At 46.2% G+C, this 20,000-nt stretch overlaps 1 protein-coding gene across 1 annotated transcript in view; it reads left to right on the forward strand.

The window, feature by feature from the left end:
* The window catches only part of LOC311310175 (protein unc-13 homolog B-like), a gene marked incomplete at both ends in the record, with an annotated part of 98,647 nt that overhangs the window by 29,713 nt on the left and 48,934 nt on the right, over positions 1–20,000 (forward strand). The window contains 2 exons of the mRNA XM_084439599.1: positions 286–321; positions 1,865–2,078. Coding sequence (XP_084295725.1) covers positions 286–321; positions 1,865–2,078 — 250 coding nt within the window. The remainder of the gene's footprint in view (positions 1–285; positions 322–1,864; positions 2,079–20,000) is intronic.

Below are 20,000 nucleotides of genomic sequence, written 5' to 3' on the forward strand. Positions count from 1 at the left end.
TTAAACACTTTTGACCATAGCCTATATGTATATGACACATTTCCATGGATCACTTGGTCTGCAACTTGGAAAACAATTGGGTTTTGGTCCTTATATCATGTCCGTGATCATCATTTTTTTAAATGTATTAATTCCATCTTTATTGTCAGTACTTTGGGATGCCTACATTTATGTTACTGTATCTTATCTAATGCCTCTGAATGATTGTTGAATAGTTCTGCATCACCAGAAGATATCTTGCCCACTTTGTTTTCGTTATGTGAATACTTGCTTCCATGCCACAAGGCAACTGGAGTTATTTCGGATGGAGCAAGCAGCAGAGTATGTACACCACTCATATCAACCTTTTCAATCTTGTTTCTGTGGCGTCCTGTCCTCGTTCCACTTGTGACCATTATTTCTATGGATTCATGTCCTCTTCACCCTTGTGGCCAATGCATGGTTTGGTCTATATACTGTATATAATATACACCTATATTATAGACCGGTATTATATAAAGTAAGTAAGTAATCTTGACAACCAATGCTTCTAGAGCCTAGTGGCCTATAGGGCAGGATAACATATTCTGATTTCTTAGAGTAAAGCAGCTTAATATGTACAAGTACACCCCCTGGACATGATGCTAGTATTTCGCAGGGACTTAACTCCAATCCAACCTTTGATGCTGAGTGCCAAGCAGGGAGGGATTGGGTACCATTTTTTATAGTCTTTGGTATGACTCGGCTGGGGATTGAACCCCCAGCGTCCCAGTTTCAAGGTGGACTCTAACCACAAGGCCACTGGGCTGGTCATATTATATATAGACCATATTCAACTCTCCCCCTCCCTTTCTCACCTTAATAATGGTGAATGTATGGGGGGGGGGGGGGGTTGCGCCCTTGTCTCGCCAGATCTGAATATGGCTCGATCCCGGGGGGGGGGTAGTTTAATTTCAGCACGAGGGATGTGTCTCCCAGCCCTTCTAGAACCCCATCCCCAAGCCGTGCGGCACTTCTTGAAAGTGTCTCTAAAGGGAACGTGGAGGGGGGGGGGGTGGGGGGTAGTTTAATTTCAGCATGAGGGATACATCCGAAACAAAATAATAATTATAATAATCATAAATAGATAAATAGGTAATGGTGAATGCATGGCCTAGTGTCTCCGTCTCTTCAAATTACATAGAAATGGATAAATGTCCAGATTACAGAGATATCCTTGACCTGCACCTAAAACCATGCATCCCTGTGTCTGTCCAGCTGTCCATGCCCTGCTTCCCTGCTCCCGACCACAGGAGGGCGCTATAGGCCAACATACTGTAGCTTACACAGTCACTGCTGACTTGACTTGCTACAGAGAAACCAGATGTCTCCTCTGGCCATGCTCTTCCTTTTGAGGCTTAATTTGACAACATTCAGGGAGATTTGATCCAAGACTCTCAACACTGACATGCTGGTTGATAATAATGTGTACACAAACACAGATGCATCTAAAGTAATTTGTCAGTAACGCTACTAATTGGGCGAGTACATGAATTGGTCTTCCAGATAGGCATCAGCTGTTTATTAAGAACAAGATAGTGGATAGAAAAAAAAGTTTTCTGGACTTATACATTAAGATAAGGTAAAACTTTAAATGCGTCTTTTTACAGAATGAAATTATAACTTCATCTGAAACTGAGCAAGTTAAAGGAGTTATACTTGTTAAAAAAAAAAACATGACATTGGATTTCCAAAGTTCCCAAGCTAAACTCCCATATGCTGAGGTAAACACTTAAAAATCAGTTGATTGTCATGGTGTTTACGTCAATAACTGTTTGTCACAGAGGGAGAAACAATCTGTATCTCTCATGTACTGTACAGTAATCTGTTTGCCCTCTCCTCCCAGCGTTTGAAGACCATGATAGTGCAGTGGATGATCGTGACAGTGACTACCGGAGCGAGATTGGCAGTCGCCCCCCACGGTACCACACCACATCCCAGCCCAACTCGTCCGTGCACCAGTACCCCATGGGTCGCAGGCTACAGCACGAAGGCCAATCCAAGGAGTCCGACTCTTTACAGAGCTATGAATTGGACTACAGAGAACCCAGAGAACCAAGGTAAACACACACACATGCACAGACGGACACACACACACACACACGCACACACACACACACACACACATGCACAGACGGACACACACACACACACACGCACACACACACACACACACACATGCACAGACGGACACACACACACACACACATATACACACAAACATTACCTGTTTGCTGTCTGTGGGAGAGCAATCTGATTGGACAGCACAACTCAAGCTGTGTAGGGGCGTAAGAATATCCTACTGCTGTCCTAATGTGAGACCAGATACAGGATTAGAGGCTTAGAATTAAACTAACTCCTCTCAAGGGACTCGTAATGCAGTTTCCCACTTGCCTGATTCCAATACCGCTTAACCTTGGGTTCTGAACGGTGTACCTGTTTACCTGAACCATAGTTGTAGTTTCAGTATGTTGCCAGGTTGCAGGCACTACTGGTGAAATATCCTGTGTTGAAAAATAAGCCCTTAAAGAAAAATATGATTGGGTATTAAAAAACATCAGGCTGGTAAGTTTAAACGCATATTCAAATGGTTATGTACTGTATTTCACAGTTTGGGAATAATTACCACAATGCAATTTCATTTAATTGCTTCGGAAATTAGACTGAAAATTGCTTCGGAAATTAGACTCTGTTAAAGAAAACAAATTATATATAAATCACACAAAGCATTATTTTGTCACTGCCACCAAGCATATGCATACACACACGTTCATCAAACTTTGTTTGCCTTTCATTACCATTATATATACTTTTATTTGCTTTATTCGCTTTATTCACTACTAACCTCTTGTTTTTTTCTTTCTTTGCAACAATTTCCACTTCTTCCTGCATGGCATCTATGTTATTTTTGTCTGAACTAGACATTCAAAGAGTAAGGGAAGGGTCAGAATATTCCCAGTAGATTCTGGCATGGGTGTGGAGGACTGGGAGAAAAGATTCAAAGTGCCAGACAGTGGAGTGTTGGACGATTACTTGGACCAAGAGCAGAAGACCTGGGAGGACGAGGACAAGAGCATCATTTACCGCATCTCAAACAGCCCCAGACAATCCAAAAGCAGCAGGTTTTACCACACAGTTGAGTGTGATGCAGGGTCACCGGATGAAGTACCAGAGGAATTTGATGACACAGACTTCCTGCCTCACAGGAAGAGCCACGGTTTTGTTAGCGGGGGCGTGCGTCTTGTTTATAAAGAGGCAGGCAGCTTCGAGGATGAGGCCTCCCCACCTGAAATTGACATTATCCCCTCTGTAAAGCAAATACAACAACACCAGAGAGACAAAGAGAGTCTGTTGTATAAGACTAGATTGTGGGTTAAAACGACATTGGAGGACACACTGGAGAACTATGCCATCTACCGGGAGGAGGAGGCTGCCAGGGAAGAGGCGGCAAGAATTGGGGCCCAGAGTGAATATGGGTCAATTGGGTCAGATGAGATGCAGTACTCCTTTGGGTCGGAGGAAGAACTGGATGACCAGACATTCATTGAGGGGGATGTCACATATGAATATGAAAGCTACTATTACCCGGACAATTACATGTCCCCTTACAGAGCAGAGGGCAATTGGAGTGAAAGGAGGGCAAGCCATGGACAAGATCCTGCGTTGTCTCCAGAGGAGGAGCCAAGTGATGTGTATGTAGACACCATGGATGAACTTCAGAGCTTGGTTCACTCTGTGTCTGAATACCTGGCTGAGAAAGAGGACGAGATCAACAAATATGAAACTCTACCTAAATCACCAAGGAGAAGGCTCCCAGCTTTGCCAACTGATGTGAAAAGAAAGGCAAAGAGTGATGAGACCAAAAGTGATGAGGCCAAGGATGATGAGGCCAAGGATGATGAGGCCAAGGATGATGAGGCCAAGGATGATGAGGCCAAGCCGGCTGAAATGAAAGAGGACACTGCTGTGGAGCAGGGTATAGCTGGGGTGAAAAATGCTATGAGCTCCTTATTTAACACCATAACAGGTTCTAAGCCCACTGCAGAAGCCACTGAAACCCCTGTTGGTACAACCCAATCCACCTCTCCGCAACCACCACAGATAGAGTCTGGCATTTCCAAACTTCTCTCTTTCATCCCCAAACCTACTGGCACCACAACCCCCGTAGCCGTTGTTCCTCCTGCGCTTCAGGAGCCAATGACAGAGAAAAAATTCTCGCTTCAGTCTCTTCTACCTTTTCAGTCCTCCGATCCCAGCCAGCCGCAGGAGGGCAACCAAGGCGCAATGCCAGCTGGGGCTGAGGCACAAGGCAGTAGTGGCCAAACTCAGGAGACCACCTCTATTGTTGACTCTATGTTGGGAAGACTTAGCCCAATGAGACTCTTCTCCAGTAAACCATCATCTGGAGTGACATCATCCCAATCACCGGAGCCAAGAAGTGCATCCGCACAAAGCAATGAGTCCCGACAAGGATCTATAGACAGATCCAGAAGTCCTGAGGGTACAGGGTCTGGTGAAAGGTCAGGGACTGGATCGGTAGAACTTCTTCCAGATACTGAAAGTGGGTCAGTGGAGCTTCTTCCAGAAACAGAGTCATCTGGTGAGATTCCTGACATTCAGCAAAGGCTAACACCTACAATTGTTGAGCCAAAATCTGATACAAAGCCACGAGGTGAAGCCGCTGCCGAGGACACTGGGTTTTTCAGTCCTTTTAAGAAATCGTTCACTTCACTTATATCAACAGCCCCATCTGAAAAGCCTCCCCAGGGTGACCCCTCAACACCTGCAGAGGAGTCATTTCTTGGCAGCAAACTTAAACTACCATTTTTCTCCTCTGAAAATGTATCCACATCGCAGGCAACCAAAGCAGAGGGAGGCATGCTCTCTGGCATTCTGAAGTTTGGCTCTGGTGAGGACATTGATGCTGCTAAAAAGGATGTGTCTCCCAGCCCTTCTAGAACTCCATCCCCAAGCCATGCAGCACTTCTTGAAAGTGTCTCTAAAGGGAACGTGGATACAGGGTGGTTTTCTAACCTCTTCAAGGCGCCACTGAATGAGACGGCTCAGCAACCACCAAAACCACAAGTAACAGCCTCTACAACCCCAGACTTACAAGAAGGCACAGATCCTGGCACCGAACAGATGTTGGCCCCCGGAGAGCAGCCGAAGCCTCCTACAGACTCTCAAAGTCAACCTGGCTCACTGACTCAGACCGATGCATCATCCCAGCTTGAAATGGCTCCTACATCTAAAGATAAAAGCCAGCCAAAGCCTAAGGAAGAAGCATTACCTAAATCTGAGCCCCAAATTAATCCACAACCTCAGAGCATGCTCTCTGACTTGTTCACACTAGCCTCGTCAGAAGATGCGTCTAGTGGCAACAAAGCCCAGGCAGGTGCTAGGCAGCCACAACAAGGTGGGTTATTTTCAGGCTTGTTCTCCTCAGTTCCTCAGTCTGCTACCAAGCAGGCACAACAAGGTGCTGCAGCTCCTCAACAAGGGGGATTGCTTTCTGGATTTTTAAAATTTGCTGACAATGTATCTGGTAGTGTTCAGTCTCTTGCAACACAGGCAGAACCAGTGCCTCCAAGCAGTCAGGCTAACCAACCACAAGAGCAGAGTGTCCCAGCACAGGCTGCTGCTCAGCCACCCCCAACCCAACCTGGAGGTCGTTTGTCTGGGTTTTTGAAATTAGCTAATGACACTGTGACTGGGCCTCAACCCCCTCAAACATCACCAGCCAAGTCTGACCAGGAGCTGCCTGATACACTAGGGCCTGTTCCCACACAACACCACAGCGCTGTTCTTCCAAGTCAACCAGGAGGTCTTTTGAGAGCATTGCTTAAATTGGCATCCGCAGAAACTCCACACTCAACAGATCAACCTCAACCCAGCCAAGAGCAGCAACATTCAGGGGCTCCAGATCAGCAAGCAAATAATCCAAAGCAGCCAGATCCTCAAGTTCAAAAACCACCTGAGCATGCAGCACCACTACCCCAGCCAGGCGGCCTGTTTGGTGGGCTGCTTAAATTTTCAGAGACAACACCGCCTGCCCCAATTCAACCACAGCAAGGTGACCCTGGTGCTCAAACAAACCAACAAACTCCACAACCAGGTGGTATTTTGTCTGGGCTCTTTAATAAAATAACCTCAGTAGACCCTACACCACCTCAGCCACAACCAGTACCAGGTAGCCAAGCTCCAAACCAAGAACAAAAGCCACCACAGCCACCACCACTGGACAAACAGCAAGGTGGTTTCCTCTCTGGCCTGTTTGGCATGGGAGCTCCAGATGCTGCTGCCACCAGCCAAGTGCCACCAGCACAGCAACAACAGCCTGTCCCTGTGGGGAGCCAGCTAAATCAGCAGCAAGAGAACAAGCAGAACCTGCAAAGGGAACATCAGCTTCCCCCACAGCAACCTCCCAGTAGGCCTGGAGGAATGTTGTCAGGATTTTTCAACAAGATTGTAGATGCTGGAGCCCCTCAGCCACCACATGGTGGTCAGCCAGGCCAGCCGCAAGCACCTGGACCAGGTCAAAATACACCCCAGCAACCACCCAGTCAACAGGGTGGTTTTCTTTCTGGGATATTTTCTGCAGCTCAGCCCTCTCCACCCCAGCAACAGCAACCTGGCAATCGCACAAATCAACAGCAGGGTAACAGACAGCCCTTACAAAGGCAAAATAACATCCCTCAGCCTGGACCTCCAGCCCTTGAGCCACAGCAGGGTGGATTGCTATCAGGGCTGTTTAACAAGCTGGCAGCTGCTGATGGTGCACCACAACAGCCTTCACCACAGCCTGGGACTCAACAGGGTTATCAGACAAATGTTCTAGGTCAAAGCCAAACTTCAAGTCAACAGGCCCCTCAACCTAATCAACAAGGTGGATTCCTCTCTGGGTTTTTAAAGATTGGGGCTTCAGAAAATACACCCCCTAAACAGTCATCACCTGCACAGCAAAAGCAATCCAATACACCTGTTCCTCAACAAGGGGCAGCTCAGCAGCCTGCTCCAACAGGTGGTTTGCTCTCTGGCTTCCTCAAGCTTACCATATCTGACGTAGAACCTCTGCAACAAACAACAAATACAAATCAAAAAGGTCCAAACAAGCCCGTTCAAAATCCACCTCAAGCTGAATCAGGGGGATTGTTTTCTGGATTGTTCAACAAGCTTACAGCCACAACTGAGGAGCAGACACCGAATAGCCAACCTGCTGGTCAGAAACCCCAACAACCACAACAGGCAGGTCCAGCTGGTATTAAGCCTGGGCAAGGGCGCCCACAGATTCAGCGGGCCAAGCCGGTAGAGGAGCATTCTTTTCAGGATGGCGGAGAAGAAACAGATATAAAAGCACATGCACTGAAAGATTTTCCCTCTGGACATTCTGGTGCCACAGAAGAAGTGCCAGCATCAAAGGCTCAAGAAACACCCATCATACAGTCTGGACAGGATGAACCAAAGACCAGCTCTATTGGCAGCTCAGCTGGATTCTTATCCACCATTTTCAAATCAGGGCCAAGCAATAATATCACCCCACCCAATGGGAAGGAAACAGAAAAAAGTTTTATTGATCGTATACTTCCAAAACAAAACAAAGATGAAATTACCACAATTACTCCATCAACCAGCACAAGTGCCACAGCCACCTCAAGTGCTCATTCCAGTCAGGAGCCTCAATATTCTCACAATTTGCCTAATGTTAACACTACCCAACATTACCTGGATGAAATCCAACACCTTTTGTATGGCACAGCTGATGAGTATGGTTACCAGGATCTATTGTACAACTTTGCAGAGCATGGCATTATTGCCCCAGAGCTATATGAGCATCAGTGTCTCATTGAGGCTCTTCTTTGGCAACAACTCAATGATTATGCTTTGACTGAAGCCTTAGCTATTCAAGTCCAGGAACATTATCAGGTAGATCAGGGGTACATACAGCAAACAAATGGTGTATCATCTTGGGAAAATATTGGGTGGCAGAACCTTAAAGAAATGGACACCAGCCAGTTTAACATACCCTCACATCCTTGGAGAGACTCAAGAAGACAGCAACCTCAGAATGGCTTTTTTGGGCCAGAAGAGGAGGATCTTATTCTGTTTGACATGACCTGCAGGGAAAAGAAACCGTGGAGCAGTTGTGACAATCTGGGTGACCTTAGTAATCAAGATAGAATGTGCAAGAAACCCTGGATTGAGATGGACAGTGCTCTAAATCTGGCCCCAAAGGAGACAAAAACAAAGCTCAGCAGATGCCAGTCTCTTACTGAAGGTAGCATCCTTGAATCCAGCCAAGTATTGGATAAAAATAGGCTTCACAGTTCCTTAAAAGAAAAGAAAGTGTTTGATAAAAAATCAGCAACAGACTTTTTCAGAAGACTTTTGTCAAAGAAGGGGCCAATGGATTTGACCCATGGTGCTATGGACCTTAGCACCTCTGTGGGAATTACTGGAGATGTAGAGGAGGACATGTTTGAGGACTCTGAGTGGTATCAGCAATGGCTTTCTCTGTTGGATCAAGGAATGTGGTGGCCAGCTGAGACAGGGGATTGTGGGTACTATGTTTTTACAAATGAAGAGTTCATTTATTCCCTTCTGACTGACAGAGCTGGTAAGCACCTGTATGCTTGTGCTGCACCGGAGGATGTACAGGTATTAGGACAAATTACTGAAAACATTGCAAACATTCTAAAACAAAGAGAGAGGGATAAAGTCACCCTCTGTGGCTTCAAGATTCCCCTCTACAATGAAAAATACATTCTCCGGAATTCAGATCAACATCAAAGAGAATCCCAGCTCTTGAATGCCCCCATGGACCTCACCTCAGCCTTCAAAAAAGGCGATAAGATTATGAATATGAACTTGGAAAGTTTCTCCCAGATGTTTCAGGAGTCCATTGTGTTCCAAGCAGAACAGCCTGTTGACTTAAGTGCTTACAAGCTTAAGAAAATCAAAATAAACACGAAAGAAACTGGTTATGACTATCAAGAGGAGCCATTGGGTGCCACTGATCTCACTTTTAAGTCATTGAAGGGTGGTCATGGAGGTCCCTATTGGAAAAATCAGGGTATACAAGATGTCCTTTCACCATCATACAACACATCTGTACGTTCCCCAGGGACTTACGGTACACATCTATCTCAAAACAGACAAACTATTCCTGCCATCAGGATAGTGGATGCTGAGAAAAACACAGCTGCAGACCATCTTAAACAGAAGACAACCTCCATATTTTCAGCTATTGGTGGATTTGTTGGTGGGTCCTCTGATCCCAATGCTAGTAAAACAACCACAACACCAAGCTCAATTGCAAGCTCTATTTCCCAAACCATTTCTAGTAAGATTCCAGTGGCTTCCACCCCTACTAGAAAGCTCCCTGAAACCCCCACATCAAAACCAGGACCTCCTTCACCCATGAGAAAACTTCCTGCAACACCTATAGGACCATCTACTCAGGAGGTGAGCTCCAATGACAAACAGGCAAAAGGTATGCCGTCTTCTGGCATTCAAAATTTGAGATCTAAGATGGTCAAAGAGGATGTTCCACATAGTGTAGCACAGACCACAGAGCAATATAAATCCAAACCAACAGTTACATCTTCTAATCGAATATTACCAACTCCCCCAGCGGCATCTGTGGGTTCTAAGATGGTCAAAGAGGATGTTCCACATAGTGTAGCACAGACCACAGAGCAATATAAATCCAAACCAACAGTTACATCTTCTAATCGAATATTACCAACTCCCCCAGCGGCATCTGTGGGTTCACCCTCAGTTGCCTCACCACAGAGGCCACAACTGTCAAGACAACCTTCCCAGACAAGAGAGTCCACCTCAGTTCAGCAGGCAAACAAAACACCACTCTCACCTCGACAACAACCAGCACTAAAATCACCTCAGACAGCCTTGCCACAATTCCAAGGAATGTTAGATGGTGCATACAAGTCCATTTCAATTTACCGCAGGAAGGAGTTTCCCAGTAGCAGAACATTGGATTTATCTGCATCTGTCAGTAAAAAAGACAAGAACATAAAAATGAAGGATGCATCACTGCAGACTGTGGAGGGCGCCGCTGACAAGCAAAAAGTGCAGGCTGTTGACTTCTCAAAGTATAAATCAAAGAGGGTTAAAGACAAAAAGCAAAATGAGTTGCAGAAGTCTGTGGATCAAAAACCATCTGCAGTTGTAGACTTGACTAAGGAGCTTGAGGATGAAGAAACTGAATGGACGAATGAAGAGACGGTGTTAGAACTCCCCTCACAAATAGTTAAAAGTGTTCCACTCCTAAGAAATGTTTCTCCTCAGCCCTCTATGTGGCATAAAGTTCCACACTACACACCTGTGAGAATAGTGTCCACTCCAGAAATAAAAGTTGAGGATGGCTCTGCTTCAGAATCAACCTGCCCAGATATAAGGGCTGAGCATGAATCTTCAGTGAGAAGGTTGTCCAGTCCACTAGTAAGGGTAGGGAGTGAATCCTCCTCATTGAGAAGATTGCCTAGTCCAGAGGTAAGGGTTGGATACGAGTCCTCGTTAGTGAGATCCCCCAGCCAGGATTTGTGCAAAAGGGATTCTCCTTCTCTGAGATCTACCAGTCCAGACACAAGCATTGGTCACGATTCTCCTTCTCTGAGAAGATCTCCCTGCCCAGAAACAAGGATTGGGTCCAGCCAGAGACCACCACTTGATCGCAGACCCTCTCTATCAGTTCAGACTTACCGTACTGACTCAGCACCAGCAAATTTAATCAAAGGTGCACTAGACATGTCCCCAAAACCATCTCCAAAACCTGCTGACTATTCAGCCGCAGTGTCACCAATGATTTCTGATACAGAGGCAATTTCATTATTGAAGAAAATAACTTCAGTCAGTGATACAGTGTCTAACCTCCAAGGATCTCTTGATCTGTCACCTAAAGCTGAACCCTCAGACATTCACAAACAGGAACCATCACATTCTCATTCTCCAGACATTGTGCAACAGCAACTTCAGCAAAGTCAGACTTCCCTTCAGGCCCATAAAGTAAGCAATAAGAAGGCAATTTTGGCACAGGAATCATCTCCCTCAAACCTGTTTACTAGATCAATGCATAAAACTGCCCAACCCCATCCGACAGCCACTGCACCAGCCAACTCAATAAAAGCTACATTGGACATGTCTCCAAAGCCATCTCCTCAACATTCCCATGTAGTTGAGGTGCCATCTGAGCATCTTGATACTGAGGCAATGTCATTAGTAAATAGAAGAACTGCAACCCATGGTGCTTTGAAGGAAATGTCTGACCTACATGGATCTCTTGATCTGTCCTCTAAAGTTGAACCCTCAGACATTCATCAACAGCAAATATCACCTTCATGTTCTCCAGCCATTGTGCAGCAGCAGCCTCAGCAAAGTCAGACTTCAACTGCTTCCCAGATGGGAAGCCCGGTTACAAGGCCACAGGTGCCTATCTATAATAAGAGGGCAGTCTTTGCACAGGAAAGATCTCCTTCAATCCAGTCCACTGGATCCATGCAGTCTCTGCAATTCTCCCAGGAAGCCACCGCACCAGCTAACTCAATAACAGCCACATTAGATATGTCCTCCAAACCAAATGTATGGTCATCAGAAAAGCCATCTGAAGAAACAGCTGAGACGTCCCCTGTTGAAGCAATTCCACTTGTGAGGAGTAAACCAAGTCATCGTGAACTTGCACGAATGGACTCTGTTGGTGTACCATTAGTTGTGGAGCTTCCCTCAGAGGAAACTCTTGACAAAGAAAAACAGGTGGGGGTGCAAACCAAAACTCAGACCCCTCCACAGCAGGGTGTTGACAGCAGGGTAAACCAACCAGGCTCTGTTCCACAGCAACAAACATCTCCTCAGAACATTTCAGGTCTTCTTGTCAAGAAACCATCCCTATCAAATCAATCTACATTGGCAACGTTACCATCAGGTCAAGCATATCAGAGAACATCAGCACCCCCAAATGCTGTGAAAGCAACATTGGATATGTCTCTGAAACCATCTCCAACAGCACTGGAAGAAGTAGAGTCTCACCAAACTGAAGTGATGTCACTCGTGAAAACCAAACCATCAGCCAGAGAATTGGCCAGGTATGTCTCTGTTGGTCTTCCATTGGTCATGGAGACACCAAGTCCTCAAGAACAACTAAGTCAGAAGCAGACTCAACCAGTGATTCGGGCACAAACACAGCAACATCTAAGTAGAACAGATGCCCCAAGTCCTCTTTTATGCCAGCAAGCTTCTTCAGGGCTTTCCAGAGTTTCTTCCCTATCAAATGAATCCAGGGTGGTGTTTCAACCCACAGCTCTACTGTATCAGGCAGCCTCAGCCCCAGCAAACTCTATTAAGTGCACATTAGATATGTCTCCAAGGACAACCCCAAAGGCAGTTAAAATGGATGCCGAGATGACAGATCCTAACTTTTCAGATGCAATGGCACTGGTGACGGAAAAGCCAATGGCCAGTGCACTGGCACTGAAATACTTTGTTGGCGTTCCTTTGATTGTAGAACCACCTACCCCCCAAGTACAACAGACAAGACGACGTCAGCCTCAACAAGGTTTAATCAAGGATGAATCTATGAGCTCTATCCCAGGGAAACAAACACCCCAATCCCCTGCTCAAACGTTGCCCTATAAAACAATGTCAGCACCAGCAAATTCTCTCAAAAGCTTTTTGGATATGTCTTCAAAATCAACACATAAACCTGCAGACATGACAAGACAAGACATCACTGATCCCTCAGGGACTGGAGCAGTGCCGCTTGTAAAAGACAGGTCCACTTTCACCAGACAAGAGTTAGTCGGTGTACCTTTGATAATGAGACCATCTTCACAGCCACAGAAATGTCAAGAGCAAAATTTGATCCAGAAGCCATGTATCCAAGTTCAGGAAAGACCAGCCATGAGTGGACTCCACACAACTGAGCCCCTGTATCCGGAGATCCCTACTTTTCACAGCAATGGAGTATTTTCAGTTTCGAGGTGGCCATACAAAGAAACCAAATCTCACAGTAAACCTATGGACTTCTCTGGAAGTCCAAAATTACCACAAACACCCAGACACTATACTGAATTGCAAGATGGACAGCCTATTGACTTCACCAATATCAAGGTTAAGAATGGAATGTTGGAGAAGCGACACATTGAAAAATCATCTGGAAAGAAATCACTTCCGGGGGTTGTTGATTTGACTGTAGAGGTAGAAGATGACAGAAATAAAAGCAGGACAGATCATGGAGTCAAGGATCTTTCCTCTCCACGAGGAACCTCCAACTCAGTGTGTAATCATTCTAATTATCAACAGCGATCTGTAGCCCCAGTAATTCACACCTCAGCCTCCACTAAAGACTCAGTTTCTGTCACAAACCATCAGAAACCATCCATTCCCAGAGAAGAATCTTTCAACAAACAACCAAGTGTCCAACACAGCATGAGGCAATTCAGAAAGCAATCTGTAGCACCATCAGAACTGAATGATTTACAATTGAGTCCTTCACATTACACTGCTTGTGCTCAGCCACAGATGGAGGCTCCTAAATCCCTTGCACCTCAAGAAACACAGGCTAGAAGGCTTGCTTTCACATCAAGAAATGCTTATCAGCACGTCAGTGACCCACATGTAATTGAGCCCAGACAATCTGAAACGTTGCCTCAAAGACCACCTGAGTTAAATGCACAGAGATTGGTCCTGCAGCATCAGCAGTGTGACAGAGTTTACATGGATAGATCTCAGCCAATGATGCAAAGACAAGAAAGTGTTCAACATGGCATTCACTCCACACCAACAATTCTAATCAAACAAGCAACAGTGGACAGCTTTGGTGAGAAAAGCCAGTATGAGAGTGGAGCACTGATTAAATATGACCAGCCATTGCCTCCCTCTAGTGTTAGTCAAGTGTGTTATGGGCCCCAAATTATTTATCCACCTGCACAGCGTGCACAGAGCATAGATAGGAGTGTTCCTACACCCTCAGCTATTGTGAGGGAACCTGTTACTCTTTCTCTTCAAGCAGGGCCAAGCCAATATCCAATTTCTGTCCAGCTACAATCAACAACTGCTGCAGCTCCAACCACAGCAACATCAATGAAAGCTGTGGTAACAGTGACTTGTGGATTCATCCCTCAAGCCATCACATCACAAGGCCCGACTCCTATAACAAATGTGAGAAGAGGGGAAATGGACCAAGGGGTTATTATTCCAAGCCCTCAGGCATCTCCTGGACAAACACCTGCAGGATCGCCAACTACTGAGACATCAGTCAAACGCTTGGTCTCAATGTTCAGTGGTCAATCAAGTTCTCAGCCTTCTATCGTGACAACAACAAGAGCTGCCACAACTGTACCTGATCGGTCTCTCAAGAAAGAGCCAATTGTCATGCCATCTGTGGAGTCCAAGTATCAGGTGACTCCAACCCACAGCATTGTAGCCCATGCAGCATCAACTACTCAACCCCTGATATCCCCAGCTAAGGATCTACCAGATTTGGTCTATAAATTGCCAGAGACACGCTCACATGTGCAACCCAGTGACAGTAATTCTCCCACAACAGAAAACCCAGTTTCTGCCGTGATTTCTGCACTCAGTGGCTCTGGACCCATGTTGGACACCACTTTGACCTTACCGGCACTGTCCACTCTGGCTGCATCTCAAACTTTTGATTCACCAGATAAAGGACTGGTGTCAAGAGGCACCAGTCCTCAGGTTTCGCCAAGCACCACCCCTGTGGCCTCACCCTCCAGTGAGACACCAACAGAAGATTTGATCTGTGGATACACTTCGGAGTCCTCCCAACTAAAGGAGATTGCTGCATCAATTTCCACTGAAACTACTCTGAGAGTGGCCACATCAGACGATACAAATCTTAAACAAACAATGCCTGAATTGAATATCCCACAACATGAGAGTTTAACAGGCTCTGAAACGATTTCATCCACAATGACTGTGGAAGGCATATCTGCTGAAGATGCAGAGGCGATAATTCCTCCATCGTCTCTCCCTATATCCTTAGAAGGACTAACAGATGTGACTGAGCTTGTTCCTCAAAGGAGATTATTACCCCATATTTGGGTCTCAGCTGCCAGTACACAAGAGGACACAATAGGAGAGGATGAGCTCTTGGAGTTGAGTGACAACACTACTCGGGAAGAGAAGTCTCCGGCAATCTGTTCTCCTGGGGACACCACATCCACTGAATGTCTGGACTCACTACCAACCAGGGAGCAATCGGCCCTTTCTCAAGATGTAATGACCAATGAAATTACAACTCAAGAGCCAATCGTCCTATCAGAGGAGCCTAAAACTGTTCCATTGGAGGAGCCCACTATAGTGGCATCAGAAAAGCCCACTACTCCCACAGAAGAAACCACGACTATGCCACCATCAGTGGAGTTCTCCACCTTGTCATCAGCGATGGTGCCCACCCCCACAGACGACACCACCACTCTTCTCTCAGATGAACCCCAGAAAGATTTAATCATAGAAGCAACAGAGACCTCAGAGACCACTGACATTGTTCACATCAAAGCAGAGGCTGTAACAGCTAGTGCACCTGCATCTGAGCATATTTCCCCTGTTGAAGAATGTCCTTCCTCTAAAGTTAAGCCAATTGAAGAGCCAGTATCCATTGAGGCTAAGACCCAACAGGATATTAGTGCAGCTGCCAGTAAATCCAAACCTGAGGAAACTCCCATTACAGAGATGTTCTCCCCAAAAGAGGAAATCTCTGTTCCTGGGGTTGCTCCACCAGAACCAGAAGCCCCACAAGAACAACTAGCAAAGAGCTTCTTTTCACTGTTTGGTGGCTCTACTGCAAGTCCCCAGCAGACTCCCTCCCAGCCTGGTTCATCAATACTTGGTGGCATTCGTCCTGGCTCTTCTGCTCCAAAAGAAACACCTGGAACAGGTTTGTTTTCTATGTTCAGTGGGCCAAATGCTCAGCCTCCACCTGAACCACCCAGAGAAACACTACCACAAGCATCTGCCTTCAAAGAGCCTCCTGGCAAGGGATTATTCTCAATGTTTGGGGGACCTGCTGCTCAGCCACCACCTGGCCCAAGAGGTCCCACTATGGACACTATGCCACCTAGAGGTCCTCCCCCAAAAGAGCCCCCAGGCAGAGGGCTATTCTCAATGTTTGGTGGACCAACTTCTCAGCAACCACCTAGTCCAAGAGGCCCACGTGTTGGTGATGCACCCCCACAAAGATCACCTGCAGCTGGATCTTCTGTTTTCAGTGGCATCCTCCCTGGTTCTACCACACCCAAAGAAACTCCTGGATCTGGAATGTTTTCTATGTTTGGTGGTCCTAGTGCTCCCCCAGCAGCAGCATCTGCTAAAAAAGAGCCACCAGGAAAAGGACTGTTCTCTATTTTTGGTGGACCTCAACAGCCACCATCCAGTCAGGCCCAAGTTGATGCATCGCCAACAACCTCTATACCACCTGAGCCAGAGGGTATATTCAAAGTTTCCTCCATGTTCTCACTTGGTGGAAGTGCTGACCTGAATAAAACTAAAACTGGCAGCTTTGGACTCCTTGGCATGTCATTCATGGGAGATGAGAAAAAAACTGATGAACCCCCACCTGAAACAGTAACTCTAGTAAAGGAGGAAATTGCTCCTGAGCAGGCACTGCCCATTGAAGCCAACGATAAGGTGGAAGAAAGCTTAGTGTCAGAGGATCAGCACACTGATGGACAAGCCCTGGAAAATATACCATCTGATTCGGTTCTTGTAGTGTCTGTGAAGGGTGAGCCAAGAGTAGGTCAGAAACTCGAGGAGACTCAAGAATCCTCTCTAAAAAATATTACAGATACTGACATTGCTTGCAAATCCACTGAAAGTACTGTTCAATTGACAGATAGCCAGCATGGTGTAGAGATTTTACCCAAAGCAGATCAACTTTCGGAATCACTACCAGATACTGAGCAACCTTCAGCAGCAGCTGTGTCTGTAGACATTGAGAAAGCAGTGGAATCAACTGAACATATGAAGTCTGAGATACTGGAGGAATCAACGAAACCACCGCCTAACAAAAGAGAGGAAGAATTTAATGAGACATTAAAAACAGCAGCAGTGGAATCAGAGAAAGGTGATCAGGAAAATGAGAAGACAGATGTTGAAATGGCTGGGAAATCAGACATACCTGAAGAAACAGTCAAACATGCAGTGGAAGCAACCTTAAGTACAGAAGAACTTACTGATGATTTAAACAAAGCTGTAAAATCTGTGACGGTTGTAATGGAATCTGAGAAGACTGCAGTTGGATCTAATAAAGACACTGCAGGACCAGAGATAGCAACAGAGGAAACACAGAATGCTATGTTGGAATTCCAGAAACCAACCTCAGGCGTAGATAAGGCTACAGAGGAACAGGAAAAAACAGAGGAAGTCGATAAACCTCTTGTTGAAGAAAAAAGCTCTGAGATTGTCTCATCTATAATTGAGGACAAACCCATTGAAATCATCCAACCCCCAGAGACAGAGAAAATGCAGGCAACAGGGCCAGCGCTGTCGATTGGCCAGCAATATCCTTCGGGTCCAAGACCATGCCAACAGCCCCTGGGTCCAAGACCATACCAACAGCCCAGACCAGGCATGGTAAGACCACCTGGCCCACCCCCAGGTCAACGAATGGGCGGGCCAAGGATGGGAGGACCAAGAATGGGAGGTGCTAGAATGGGAGGACCAAGAATGGCTGGACCAAGACAAGCAGGGCCACAGAAGCCTCCTGAACCTGCTCCGTTTTCTGGCTTTATGTCCATGTTCTCAGCCTCAAGTGCCACAAGCAAACCAGCATCTTCTGGCTTCTTCTCAGGCTCACCAGGTTCGTTATTTGGCTCTTCACCTGCTCCCCCTCCTGCTGCAGGGCAGCCTCAGCAAAAAAGCTCCTTCTTTGGTCTGCCTACCAGCCTGCCCACTGAGTCCTTGACTGGTGACTTTTTTGGCATGTTTAAAGGACCAGAGACGCAACCTAATACTCAGGGTGGACAAGGACCCTTAGAACCAGCTACAAAGGAGCCAGTATCTGAGGATGCTGGAGTCCTAAGTGACAAAGCAGACGCAGAAATAGAAAAGGCAGCTTTGCCTGGAGAGGAAGCACCTGAAACAACTGAGAAATGCTCAAGAGAGGAGGCAGAGAGAACAGATAAGTTAGAGGGAGAAGAGTGTCCAATAATTCAGACCACTGAGGAAGGAAAAGCTGCTATTTCTGAGGGAGAGGTAAGACACGATGAGCCCATTGTGCTTACCGGGGAGCCAGATTCTACAGCGGTTGATAAAACTGAACCACCTCAAGCTGCAGAACCCTCCAAGGGCATACTTGACATTCCTGTTCTGTCTGCTCAGATCTTCAGAGCAGCTGAGGGTGCATCATCTTTTGGATCCATCTTCTCCTTGAAACCAGCTGGAAAAGAGGAACCTCCATCTACAACGTCTATGTTTAGCAAGAAAATGGGCTTCCCATGGCAGAGCCCTGACACTCCCAAACCTGAAAGCCCTCCTCCAGTAGTCACTTCTCAGCCATTATCTCAAGGTAGTAAACCCGGTGACAAAGGAATCGACTCGCCATATGCTGAGAATCGCTTGCCGGTGCCCGAGAAACTATCACCGGATTCCGACGAGACAGGAAGTGCAGATGCAAGTGACACAGAAGGGCCTACCGATGTGTCCACCAGAACCGGAAGCATGGACAAGATTCCAGGGAGCAGTGAGACACTTGCCCAGTGTGCACAGTCAAGATTCCCCTCAGAAACAGCCTCCTATACAGAGAGTTTTTATAAGCTACAGGTACAGATCAGCCCTCCTGAAGTAGAGAAAGACAGGGGCACACTCTCTGAAATCCCGTCCACCACAGAACAACCAAAGGACTTACTGAAGGAGGACCTTGCTAAAAGGCTAGTAAATGGCATAATAAATTACCTTCATCTCAAGTAATTTATTATGTTTTAATATTGTACACAATAGTAAGTAGCTGTACAAATACTGCCCCTGCCTTTCCTTGTAAGCGGCTTATCATCTTGTTTCTGTGTGTGACTATGTCTTCCTTGATGTTCATTATTGCCCCCCCCCCCTCCCCCGCCTTTTCTTCAACTGTTGCTTTTTTCCCTAGATATGGGGCTTTTATTTTAGATTCAGTTTTAATAATGAAACATCCCATATTTTCAACCTTTGTGTTGCTTTGTAGAGATAGACGAGCCCTTCAAGTAGACTAGATGTATGCCATGCAAAAGTAGAACTAGAGCTCGGAAAAAGCATACTCTGCAAATATATGTGGCGGCTATTTTGTCCTTAAAATACCACAGTAATGGCTTCCCTGACATTGATGGAAGTGCAATGCATAAAGAAGCCGATAGCCTTTATTTATTAGCTTTTCACTAGTGGGAGGGTTTATTCCTCCCCTCTGCCAAGGGCTCTCTGAATTATTTCCCCCCAGCCAATTTGCTTATATGAATCGAGCCTGGAGAGATTTATGCTGGCGGGGCTGTGTGTGTGCACACCACAGGGACGCGCCGGACATCGAGATAAAAGGAACGGCGAGAAGTAATTTGGCTTCCATCCAATGCATATAAATCAATATACTGGTTAAGGCATGGAGCCACTTCCCTCGTTAACGCAGTCGCCCTGCATAATGCGGAGGGAACCAGCATCATTCCTTCTCAGTTTTTTCGGTTCTTTTCACAGTTGGATCAACCAAGCCGCCCTTGCCCTATCACTCTGTTAACTCTATTGTGAGGGAGTCCATTTTCTCACGGTTAGCCAGTGTTGACCGTTATATTGATGAATGGTAGATGCTGTGACTACTATTTACTGTATAGATATAGCACCATTCAGAACCCCCCCCTCCCCCATTGCTTTCTTCAATCTGACATTTAAAAAAAGCTGTTTGTGAAGTGTGATGGCAATTAACACCAGAGCAAGGTGGCTGCTGCTTTAACCTAGCAACATCCTCACACACCTTGGAATGCTAACAATAC

This window comes from Borostomias antarcticus (assembly GCF_949987555.1).
Source record: "Borostomias antarcticus genome assembly, chromosome: 6".
NCBI lineage: Eukaryota > Metazoa > Chordata > Actinopteri > Stomiiformes > Stomiidae > Borostomias > Borostomias antarcticus.